This window comes from Scaptodrosophila lebanonensis, unplaced genomic scaffold (assembly GCF_003285725.1).
Source record: "Scaptodrosophila lebanonensis strain 11010-0011.00,11010-0021.00 unplaced genomic scaffold, SlebRS2 tig00000024-arrow-pilon, whole genome shotgun sequence".
Lineage (NCBI taxonomy): Eukaryota > Metazoa > Arthropoda > Insecta > Diptera > Drosophilidae > Scaptodrosophila > Scaptodrosophila lebanonensis.
Window position 1 is genome coordinate 4,189,187 of NW_022060538.1, and position 12,461 is coordinate 4,201,647.

The 12,461-nt window shown below is 41.5% G+C and overlaps 1 protein-coding gene across 1 annotated transcript; it reads left to right on the top strand.

Moving 5' to 3' along the window:
- The first annotated feature begins 255 nt into the window (after positions 1-255).
- LOC115621617 (solute carrier family 23 member 1) lies at positions 256-12,391 on the top strand. Its single transcript, XM_030515311.1, has 5 exons — positions 256-461; positions 9,683-10,344; positions 10,718-11,234; positions 11,300-11,669; positions 11,722-12,391. The coding sequence occupies exons 1-5, from the start codon at positions 423-425 to the stop codon at positions 11,901-11,903; spliced, it is 1,770 nt and encodes a 589-aa protein (XP_030371171.1). The 5' UTR covers positions 256-422; the 3' UTR covers positions 11,904-12,391.
- Positions 12,392-12,461: the final 70 nt, after the last annotated feature.

Consider the following 12,461-nt stretch of genomic DNA (forward strand, 5'->3'; position numbering starts at 1 on the left):
TTGGGGTCTCTAGTTGATAAATTAATGCTTCATTCTATTATATGTATGTTCATTGCTTCCTCCTCTCCCGATGCACAAAATCAATCAGCTGTGCATTCTCGACTGCTGCTTTTGCTGTCGCTCTTCAATTAACGGAGCGCCCAGTTTACTGTTCTATACAGATGATTGAGCAATTTCGAATTCGACAGCTCTTAGCTAAATCTTTGACGCCGCCACTCGTCATTGAGCAGCGAGACTTTGTCGTGCGTGGTTGTGCGAAAGATTTCCACCAGATATATTTTATCGAGTGCCGTACGCCGTATTTGATGTCTGTGATTGTTTTACGGGAGGCATAGATTAGCCTAATTATTTAATATAAAGTTGGGTGAAAGATTTTCAAATTTCACAGAAACCATATACTTGTATATGTACCTTTTCTCATTATGGAAATGAACAGTGTAACAATTGAGGATTGCGGCGCTGTAAGTGTAGAATAAAGGAAAAATTGAATATGATTTAACAAACCGAAATCTAAGTGGTGTCAACAATTAAGTCAATAAAATATTTGTGTATTGTTTATAAGTCCACTGAAACAGTTTAAAAATTGCTCGGCACTGTTATATTAATGGTTATACGGTGGACACTGGCGCATGGTGGACACCACATGTGATCACAATATAGTATGTGTCCTCAGTCCATGTATGTTTTACTATCAATTAAATTTAATCAAAGTGATTATCGCCCGTACCTTAATTGTTGTACAACCTCTGCTATGAACACGTTTTCTTAACATTTAAAACACTTCTCACGTGCTCTACGTATGTATGTATATTAATTGAATATGCTCGAATGTTTTATTAAACAAGGTTGCAGGTTTGGCTTTTAATACTCATTTATTTAACTGTTTGACAAGTTTCTGAGATAACCGTCTTGCTATCGGCGCAGACGAAGAACTTCTTAGCATGTTCTTAGATAAATTTAATTATTTTATCTAACAGAAGCCTTTAATTGGTAAGAATAAATATAAAGAGTAGAGCGCTACAGTCGCGCCAGCCCGAATCTTGTCTGCCTCCTTCTATCCGCCACTGTCCTTCAACCTAACTCAGGTTAGCTATGAAATATCAGATTAGCATTATAAAAAACTTATAAAAAACATATTAGCCTACCGTACCGTTAAAATTAAGAATGCATAATTTCAGTAAGAGTGGTTTATGGCAACTTTATGATGAAAATTTGAAATATGATAAGGTATTACAAAAATCTGTCTCTCGTTCTCCCTCGCTCTCTCTCTACAATTTGATTACAATAACTTCATAAAGGATTGGCATCGAGCATTTTTATAGTGCATCGAATTTTTTGGAATGTTCTGAGGCATTTTAAATAGCAAATCTGTTAAATATGTGTCAATAAATAAAAGATTGGCTTTATGACAGCTATATAAAGTAATAAGGTAATATAACGCTTGTAATAAACTTGGTCTGTGTATGGATAAAGTAAGTTTATACGCCGAGTTTGGTCTCCCTAGCTGGTATACAGTACAAGTATTTCACAAGTTTATGGTGTTTATACTGACGGACAGGTTATTCGATTCTCATCGTTAAGCTGAATATATATCATTTATAGCATGGGGGGACAGCCATAAATTCTACTATATGTTACATACTCCTCAGGTATCAGACTAAAAAGTGAAGCATTTCCAATCCCTTTCTCAGTTAGTTTTGTTAGATTATGCACAGCCGAGCATTTCATCCATAGTCCATTGCTAATGTAAGTTGTTTGATACTGAAGGGACTTACTGTATTTTTTGCTAATTGCTTTTAATTGACTTTTTCTATCGATTGCTATCTGTTTATGATATATTTTTCTCTTGTTCGGTTTTTTTTAGCAACATTTTGCTAACTGACGTTGTTTTGCCATAGACATTCTCGAATGTATTATATAGCAAGTGCAGCAATTGAGTAAAAATACAGAAGTGCCAATTTGTTGGGAGAAAAATCTGTTATTAATGGGTTTTTAAAATCAAATCTATGTGGATCATCAGTGGATAGTTTTCTTGTTGAAATAACTAGCGGCAATTTGTCACATACTTGCAATGCAAACCCCTCACTCAAAAATGTATTCTATACAATAGTGATTTATTAACTAGACGCGCGATTAGCTATTAATTTATTACTTAATTAAATCTGTACGGAATGAAACAAGATGCAGCCTGCACTGATACTCACGCTCAATTAATCACGAGTGGTGCTAACAGCCGTGCCAACGGCTATAGTATGCCAACAAGCTGTCAAGAAAACTCGATCTGCTGTCGCACCCTGGGCCAAAAACACAAAATGCGAAAATAATGAATAGAAATGTGTATTCAAACAACACCCTGTTCCGTATTACTTTAATAGAAAAATGTGAATACTGGTCTCGAAGTTGCATGAAGTCCCCCATATTCTTTAACTAGACCGAAAATTCTTTACTAGACCGAAAATTCTTTAACTAAACAAAAAAGCTATAGCTTCCTATTATAATGTTTTAAGAAGTTCAGTTTTTTAATAAATATCTAAAATTTGCCTCCTGTTGTGTCAAGGAGCGTTTTCCTTGCCAACATGAAAACTTCAGGTCTGGGCGGTGTGTGAATTAATTTGAACATAGATAACAATGCAATTGACACATAACCAAACGACCCGTACGCGATAGACAGTGGTTCTTCTTCAAGAGTTGATTACAAACTGTTTATTGGTATTTTCGTACTGATGCTTTAGAGTTCAACTTACAGTGTGGTGAATTTAAGTGTAAGAATGTAGGACGTACAAATAATAAAGAGGGAAGTGATATTTGCAGTTGCGAGGGTTAATTGACTGATTGAGACATGAAAATATTTCCAATAGATATTGACAATTATGCTAGTATAATAGGGTTTAGTAATTATAAGGTTATTTAACTGCGAGTGTGGCTAGTTTGACCCAACATCCCGGCCCCTTTGAAAGGACCCTTTCAACAAGCAGGTAGTATCGCTAGTTTGTGTATGGGTCTGCAGCATGTTCCAGTGGCAGTGCGGAGGTGCACCACCCGAATTCGTCCATCTCTTCCGATCACGGTTGACTCAACGCGACCCAATTTCCATCGAAGCGGTGGCAGATTGTCTTCGTGTACAACTACCAACGTTCCTTCAGTTAAGTTCGGTGACGTTGACGTCCACTTAGTACGAGCTCGTAGCTCGTTTATGTAGTCGGCGTTCCAGCGTTTCCAAAATCGTTGCTTAATAGCGGTCATCATGTCATACCGATCCAAATTAGACAAGTTGCATGGTTCTAATGATCTTTCAGGCAATGAGCGGAGTGAGTCTCCGACCAAGAAATGTCCGGCAGTCAGTGCGCTGTAATCGTTTGGATCTGATGACAGCGGCGACAGAGGGCGCGAGTTGAGGATGGCTTCGATTTCCACAACGACGGTGCTCAGCTCTTCGAATGTGAACCTCGTATTCGCCAATGTGCGATTTAGAAGACCCTTGGCGCTCTTCACTGCAGCTTCCCAAAGGCCGCCAAAATGGGGTGCCCTGGGTGGAATAAAATGAAAATTAATAAAGTCCGACGCACAAAATTGTTGAATTTCCGTTTGAGTCTCCTTCTTAAACATGAATTTCTTTAATTCATGTAACTGGTTAGAAGCTCCGACAAAATTAGTAGCGTTGTCGCAAAATATATCTGTTGGCATTTTGCGTCGTCCTCCCATTCGTTTCAAGGCATTCATAAACGACTTGGTTGACAAATCTGATACTAGTTCGATGTGAACAGCCTTTGTGAGAAGGCAGACGAATATGGCTATATATGATTTGGTAGGACCCTTTCCTCGAATTCGAACATATGTATTGACAGGTCCACAAAAATCGATCCCACAGCGTTCAAATGGGAAACCAGGTGTGAGACGTGTCGGTGGCAGCGATCCCATAATTTGCTGTAATAATTTGGGCCTGTAGCGAACGCAATGGATGCAGGAACGGACGATGCGCCGAGCCAAGTCTCTAGCGTTGACAATCCAGTGCTCCAAGCGAACTAGCGCGACTAATGCCTTAGGGCCCGCATGAAAATTCTGAATATGCAGATGACGAACATAGTTCCGAACGAAATGCGAACTACTGGGCAGCAGCAATGGATGCTTTTGTCTATCTGGTAGCTCCGAATAGTCCAGTCGCCCACCAACCTTGATCAGCTCAAAGCTACTCGACGAATCTAAAAAAGGAGTGAGAAATTTCAAGTTGTTTTTTAATGGTTTCTGTTTCCGAAGTGCGAGAATATCATTTGCGAAATGAGTTTGTTGAATGTTCCAAATTATGCAGTTCGACGCGAATCGAAGTTCTTCTGGCGAGAGTACAATTGTCGATGCTATTGGTTGCTTTCTGCATTTCTTTGTGAATCTAATCATCCAAGCGATGAGACGAATAGTGCGAGTATGTGAGCTTATTTTATCGATGACCTCCAGTATGTAGTTTGTGTCCCTTATAGCGGTAAACACTGTTTTGCGCTTCTCCGAGTTAACAATATTTATGTCGACATCAAATGATTTCCTTTTGGTTGGCCATTGTGACGGATGGTCGCGTAAGAATGCGGGACCAGTGAACCATATTGAGGCTCTCAATTCTTCAACGCGGCAGCCTCGAGATATAAGATCAGCTGGATTGTGATGAGTCGAAACGTAGCGCCAAATACCATCCGAAGTCAATTCCTGAATGTCAGATACTCTGTTTCCCACAAACGTGGACAAAGTAGTTGAGTGTTGTTGCAGCCAATACAAAACGAGTTGGGAGTCACACCAAAAGTATGATGTAATGGTTCGATGTTTAAATATGCTATTTGTCTTGCTGTACAATTCAGCTAACAAGTGAGCACCACATAGTTCCAGTTTTGGAAGCGACTGCTTTTTCACTGGTGCTACTCTTGATTTTGAAGTCATCAAGTGCACGTTAATGTGTCCATTTGCGTCTTCCGTGCGCATGTACAAGCAGCAACCATATGCTCTGATTGATGCATCACAAAAGCCATGTAACTGAATGCTGCAAGGGCTTGGTTGCAGACAATATCGAGGAACAGTTAGCGACGAGACCGAGTTCAGGGACTGTAAGCATTTAATCCAAGAATTAAGTAAGGGTTGTGGGACTGACTCATCCCAGTCGAGTTTCAGAAGCCATAGTTCCTGAAGGATAATTTTAGATATTACGACGAGTGGGGACAATAGGCCGATCGGGTCAAAAAGCGATGATGCGGTAGCTAAAATTGTCCGTTTTGTAGCAGTGGTATACACTTCCTTGGGCCGAAAGGTAAAACTGAACGCATCATCTTGCTGATGCCAAGTTACACCAAGTGTACTACTTACGAAGTTTTCGGAGATGGTTATCTCTTTAGTAGTTTGGTCTTCCATAAGTTCTTGAAGATTTGAGTGCCATTTGCATAGGGGAAAATGTCCACGACTGAGTATTTCAGTAATCTCCCGTTTCAGTGTTTGCACGGCATCGATGTCGTCTGCTCCACATAGCAGATCATCCACGTAAAATGACGACTTGACAGCAGCAGCTCCAACAGGCAACTCGTTTTCACATTCATCCGCTAGATACTGTAAACTACGAGTTGCGAGATATGGCGCTGACGCCGTCCCATACGTAACTGTGTTGAGCTGGAAAGTTTGTAACTCCTCATCTGGACAGGCTCGCCAAAAGATATACTGAAACCTTCTATCATTTTTGGTAACGAGTACTTGCCTGTACATTTTTGTAACATCAGCTGTGATGGCGAACCGATGCATCCGAAACCGTAGCAGCTGCATGTAGAGCTCATCTTGAATGGTAGGGCCGATCAAAAGCAAGTCATTAAGCGATTTTTGAGAGGTCGTACGACATGATGCATCGAAGACGACTCTGAGCTTCGTTGATGAGCTACTCGGTTTGAGTACAAAATGATGTGGAATGTAATAGTGCGGTTCCTTTAGATTTGGGTTCTGTACGCGCGACATATGACCAAGATCTTCATATTCTTGCATGAAGGATATGTACTGTGAGCGGATATCGGGTAGACGCGACAGACGTCTTTCAATGGCGAAAAATCTATTTCGAGCTGTTTCGAAAGAGCTTCCAAGGCAATTTGGATTCTCCTTAAAGGGCAGGCTGACGACAACGCGCCCAATAGCATCCTTATGTGTGGTGGCTACAAAATGGTCTTCGCAGCGACGATGAATTGGGTGAAGCTCCTTAATCGGGCGTTCGATAGACTCAATTTTCCATAAGTGTTGCAAGTGTTTATCTATCGAGTCCTCAACTGTGGCCAAGCACAATGGTGGTCGTTGGCTACGTTGATGCTGATATTTGCCGGAGATGACCCAACCAAACAGAGTCTTCTGCAGAGTGGGTAAATTTGGTCCGATACGAATTTGACCAATAGCAAGCGCTTCAAAGAATGCTTCAGTTCCCAACAGCAAGTCGATACGTCGAGACTTAAAGAAAGTATCGTCTGCCAACGGTGCATTAGCAGGCAAATTCCAACTTGAGATGTCGATCTCGGCGTCAGGCTGGTACGCAATGTGCGACGTAATTCCGAACTGCAGCGTCAACTGATAATTCGATGTTCGTGATTTGATTGATGTTGTTGTACGAGCCTTGAGATTAGTTAGGGAGTCACCGATACTACGGATCCCGATGTGATGCCTTTCTCGATGCAAGCGAAGTTTTTGGGCGAAGTGTTCAGTTATGAAGTTAACCTGAGAACATGAATCTAGCAGCGCTCTCCCAAGCTTGTATTCACCTGATGAATCCTTGACCAAAACCATAGCAGTTGCCAATAGAATCTGATCACCAGGAGAAATTTCCATGTGAGAATGTGAGGCAGCTTGAGCCTGGTGAAACGCGTCGTTTGGTGCAGTTGATGCTTGCGTGAACGATGTTTGCGAGAGTTGCGATGGTTGTCCATGATGTAGCGATGAATGGTGCCCTCTATTACAAGTGCGGCAACGATAAGTCGATGGACATTGTGCCATTTTATGTCCACTTCCGAGGCAGTTGATGCAAAGTCCAAGTCTTTTGACCTTGTCGAAACGTTGGTTGCTATTCATGGCCCTGAACTGGGCACAGTTGTTAATTTTGTGGCGGGGCTAGAACAGAGTATACAAGATGCATTAGTGATAGCAAAGGTTGAGCTATTAACACGAGTTGTGGATTTGTTATTGTCGAACTTGCGCTGAAGAGAGGTTCCTGATGACTGTAGAAACTGACAATGGCGTTCTAAAAGCTGTGTGCATGTAGACCAGCAGGGCAGTGTCTTGTAGTCCAGCGATTCATTCCATTTGCTTCGAGTTTGCTGATCACATTTGTCAATGACAATATATATGAGCATGGCTTGGACAATATTAGTTGAATTGCCAATGGACTCCAACGAACTAAATATTGCGGATGCCTTATCCACTAGGCTACGAAGCTGTTGACTGTTTGCCTTTTCAACTGGCTGTAGCGCAAACAATGCGGCAATACTTTCTAAAAATATGAGAGTGGGATTATCAAACCGTTCTTTAAGCCTTCCCAGGGCTTTAGGATAATTTGCACTCGTAACTTGAAATGCCTTTATTGTTTCTAATGCCGGCCCCTTTAGACAGGACAGCAAGTAATTGAACTTTTCTATATTTGATAGCCCAGACTCACGTGCAATTATTTGTTCAAACGAATTGATGAAATTGCTGTAATTGGCGTAATTTCCATCGAATGTCGGTAGCGACAGCCTTGGCAGCGACGACGACTTTATGGTAGCTACCGGCGGTTCTGAATCCGAGGGCAGCACAGTGGTATTTAATTCTCCTCCAAGCTGCTCCTTAATGCACAGCTTGATCTCCACGTATGTGTCTTCCATATCTGCGCGACCATTATCGGTAGGGTCCAAGTTTTCAATATCAGTTTGCACAGTTAAAGCCATTTTAAAATATGACTCTAATATACCCAAGCGACATTGCAATTCATCATTGGACAGTTTAGGTTTACACTCATCCTTTATTTCAACCAAAGACCTTATGCGAGATATATTACGTTTAATATTACCTCTCTTGGCCTTAAGTTCTTCGATCGACATATTGCTGAACAAATTAAATTGAACAAACGCGAATTAAATAATTGTTAATGCAGCAGCCAAAGACACCAACGCAGCTGATAGTGACGAATTAATGTGCGACGAAGTGAAGATTTTTACAGCGATTATTCGGTTGCCGACGAATAAACGATGTAAATTCCAATAAATGATGCGTCTGCTGTCAAACAAAGGCAGCAGCAAAGCGAACGAGAGCGAAGTAGTTTCCTACTTCCAACAACGATAAGTGATGCAGCGACCAAATACGGTCCAAGTGACGATGAGCGAAGGCAGAAGCAAGGCGGACAAGAAAGAAGTAACGGCGCACTTCCAACAGCGAGTAATGTTGTCTTCGAGAAATAATGTGTATGCTTTGGACGAAAGCAGTAGCGAGGCGAATTAAGGCGAAGTCGTGCCGTACTTCCAACAAATCGAAGTACAGTCGGCAAGACTGATCCAAAAGATGGCGAGCGAAGTCCACAGCAAGGCGAATAGGAACGAAATAGCGGTGTACTTCCAACAACGATAAGTGATGTATGTATATGCCGGCAATTAGCTGTGTGCGTGTGTACAGCCACTGCAGCGAGATCGAAGCGACAAAAAATGCGAGAAACGCGTCAAGTCAATGCGAAGCTGAAGGCCACAAAGTATTTATATGTAAATTACAAAATTTAAATTTCTTCGCAGTAAAATTCACACACGAGCCCCACGTTGGGCGCCAAAATGTTGTGTCAAGGAGCGTTTTCCTTGCCAACATGAAAACTTCAGGTCTGGGCGGTGTGTGAATTAATTTGAACATAGATAACAATGCAATTGACACATAACCAAACGACCCGTACGCGATAGACAGTGGTTCTTCTTCAAGAGTTGATTACAAACTGTTTATTGGTATTTTCGTACTGATGCTTTAGAGTTCAACTTACAGTGTGGTGAATTTAAGTGTAAGAATGTAGGACGTACAAATAATAAAGAGGGAAGTGATATTTGCAGTTGCGAGGGTTAATTGACTGATTGAGACATGAAAATATTTCCAATAGATATTGACAATTATGCTAGTATAATAGGGTTTAGTAATTATAAGGTTATTTAACTGCGAGTGTGGCTAGTTTGACCCAACACCTCCTGTTCGATTTTTTTCGAGTTTTATAGATAATTAAGATTTTGTTATGAAAAACAATTTAAATTGGGAATTCCAAAATTGGAGTAAATTGCAATCTTATTATTTTTTGGACATTCTTACTTGGCAATAAAAATAAAGTTGGAATTAGTGTCTGGTTCTGACACAGAGTGCGATGGGGCTTATAAAAGTTTACCGCTCAAAGTTATTTTCCCATAATTGGATGTTGATTTATGCCAGAATAAAATTAAATTCATATGAAATATAAAAATTCAACATGCCCTCCTCAATTATAAAATAAAATACGCTGCAATTTTCTAGGTAAAAGTTCACAATTCGTAGTCGCATGGGGCGGACAGTTTCCCAATCGTGAATAGCAATCAGTGATTAGCATAAGTAAATAGAAAATTTGCATAAATTGAATTACATATATTAGTACTTGTTGTAATGTTTTAATTTTTCTCTCGTTTTTCTCTGCTCGTCTCTCTTTCTTCTCTTGTAGGACAATGTGGCCAAGAGAAATGCGCTCAATAGCCGGCCAACGCCAGTGGGCGGGGCACAACCACAGACGCCGAACACAGATCCGTCACATCGAGAGAAATCAAAACCACAGCTACTTTATGCCATTAATGACAATCCGCCCTGGTACTTGTGCATCTTTCTGGCATTCCAGCACTACCTGACAATGATCGGCGCCATTGTCTCCATACCGTTTATTTTGACCCCAGCACTATGCATGTCCGACGAGGATCCCAATCGCGGCATCATTATCTCTACAATGATATTCGTCACCGGCATAGTTACCTACTTCCAGGCCACCTGGGGGGTACGTCTGCCCATAGTTCAGGGTGGCACCATTTCCTTTCTGGTGCCCACCCTGGCCATCCTGGCGCTGCCACAATGGAAGTGTCCGGCGCAGGCCGAATTGGACGCTATGGATGAGAAAATGCGTGAGGAATTATGGCAGGTCCGCATGCGTGAGCTATCGGGCGCCATTGCCATATCCGCTTTAGTCCAGGTGGTGCTGGGCTACACGGGACTGGTGGGAAAAATCCTTAAATATGTGACGCCATTAACGATTGTGCCGACTGTGTCGCTGGTGGGTCTAACGCTCTTCGAGCATGCCGCTGATACGGCCGCCAAGCACTGGGGGATTGCTGTGGGGTGAGTACGTTTTTCATCCAGTAAGATATTACCTTAGACTTGGTTCGATTGGATATAGCTTCAGTTTATTAGAAATCTATCAGTTATAAACAAATGCCTTATATAAGTTGCTAACTTTAGTTTACCAAATTACGTATGGAACTTATATTCTTTTACTTAACTTTCCATCGATCTGATAAAAGAAGGATTGTCTCCCTCTTCCGGCTGCAGTTACTCATTATTGAGCTTCAATTAATCATACCTTAAATAATCAGTTGGAGGCTAATAGGAAATATCTACAATATGAAGCTACAGGGCAAGCCATAAACTTTAAATTAAAATGGTTTATCCAGAAATTTCAGCTTACCTTTATGAAAATGTTTCGTCCTTTCAGCACTACCGGCATGTTGACGCTCTTCTCGCAAATTATGTCGAACGTGTCGATTCCAGTTGTCGCCTATCGCAAGGGTCATGGCCTGGAGGTACGACAATTTCAGCTGTTTCGATTGTTTCCCGTCCTGCTGACCATCATCATCATGTGGGGTCTGTGTGGCATTCTAACGGCCACGAATGTTTTCGAGCCGGGACATCCATCGCGCACAGACGTTCGTCTGAATGTGTTGACCAGCGCCAAGTGGTTTTATGTACCCTATCCGGGCCAATTTGGATTGCCGTCAATCACGCTGAGCGGGGTGCTGGGCATGTTGGCCGGCGTATTAGCTTGTACAGTGGAGTCTCTGAGTTATTATCCCACAGTCTCCCAAATGTCTGGAGCACAATCGCCGCCGTTGCACGCCATAAATCGTGGAATTGGTACTGAGGGTCTGGGCACCGTTTTGGCTGGGCTTTGGGGCGCTGGAAATGGCACAAACACCTTTGGCGAAAATGTGGGCGCCATTGGCGTAACCAAGGTGAGTGGAGAAAGGACTAATGGCATCAGATATATTTAGTAATCGTTTTGTTGGTGGTTTCTTAGATTGGTTCCCGCCGCGTCATTCAGTGGGCGGCACTCATTATGCTGTTGCAAGGCGTTATTGGCAAGTTTGGAGCCGTGTTTATTCTAATACCAGACTCCGTTGTGGGCGGCATATTTTGTGTAATGTTTGGCATGATAATTGCCTTTGGCTTGTCCACGCTTCAATATGTGGACTTGCGTTCGGCGCGTAATCTCTATATCATCGGCCTCTCCATATTCTTCCCCATGGTGCTGTGCCGTTGGATGCAGCAGCATCCGGGAGCAATAAATACGGGAAATGAAACTGTGGACTCCACTTTGTCGGTGCTGTTGGGCACAACGATATTGGTGGGTGGACTGCTCGGCTGTTTGCTGGATAACATTATTCCGGGTAAGCAATTCGAATTTATGTTAAGCTAAAGGCTAATTATTTGCTTTCAAAGGAACACCTGAAGAGCGTGGTCTTATTGATTGGGCTGATGAAATGCCCCTGGGAGATGATAATATTAACGATGGCTCCGCCACCGATTACGATTTTCCACTTGGCATGGATGCCATTCGTCGCTGGAAGTGGACCTATTATATACCTTTCATGCCCACCTATAAGCTACAGAAACAAAACTAAAGCAGTTTCGGGAGTAATTAACCCTTTGCCCTATAAGTATAATAACACTTAGTAAAAGTTTTTAATGTATTTTTATTTGTATTTTTTAAAAACATTTCCCATTCATTTGCATTTGAATTTTGTATGCTACAAACGTTGAGTCTAATTTCAAATTGCAAAAATTAAATTCGCTTATTGTTTGCTACATTATCGCACTCGTTGCGCATATTTTCTATTATTTTGCAATAACATCAATATTCCTAACGAACGATTATTGATTTCAAATTTGAATAAACATCACTTAGCTTTTAACTCAAAAGAATTGTACGAGAGATGCTCTCTCACGAGGCATACGGGGGGTGTTTCAGTTCTGTGAGCAACAAATCGTAGTTAAAAATATTTTTAATAAATTTCAACGCGACTCTAAAAAACACACACACTTCTACAAACAAATCTGTGCGCACTCAAAATGTATGGCATAGAAAATACAATTATGTTTGAAACGCTCAGATTTTTGTTGTTGTTGATTTAAAGACTAACATTTTTTCACTTTGGATCTTGCGCTCTCTTCTCTGCTTT

What these genes read in the sequence shown, in the direction of transcription:
- LOC115621617 (XM_030515311.1), top strand. Translation starts at nt 423, where the DNA reads ATGGAAATGAACAGTGTAACAATTGAGGATTGCGGCGCT. An exon ending in CACTGGGGGATTGCTGTGGG is followed by an intron (nt 10,345 to 10,717) that starts GTGAGTACGTTT and finishes TCGTCCTTTCAG; the next exon opens with CACTACCGGCATGTTGACGC. An exon ending in GCTGGATAACATTATTCCGG is followed by an intron (nt 11,670 to 11,721) that starts GTAAGCAATTCG and finishes TTGCTTTCAAAG; the next exon opens with GAACACCTGAAGAGCGTGGT.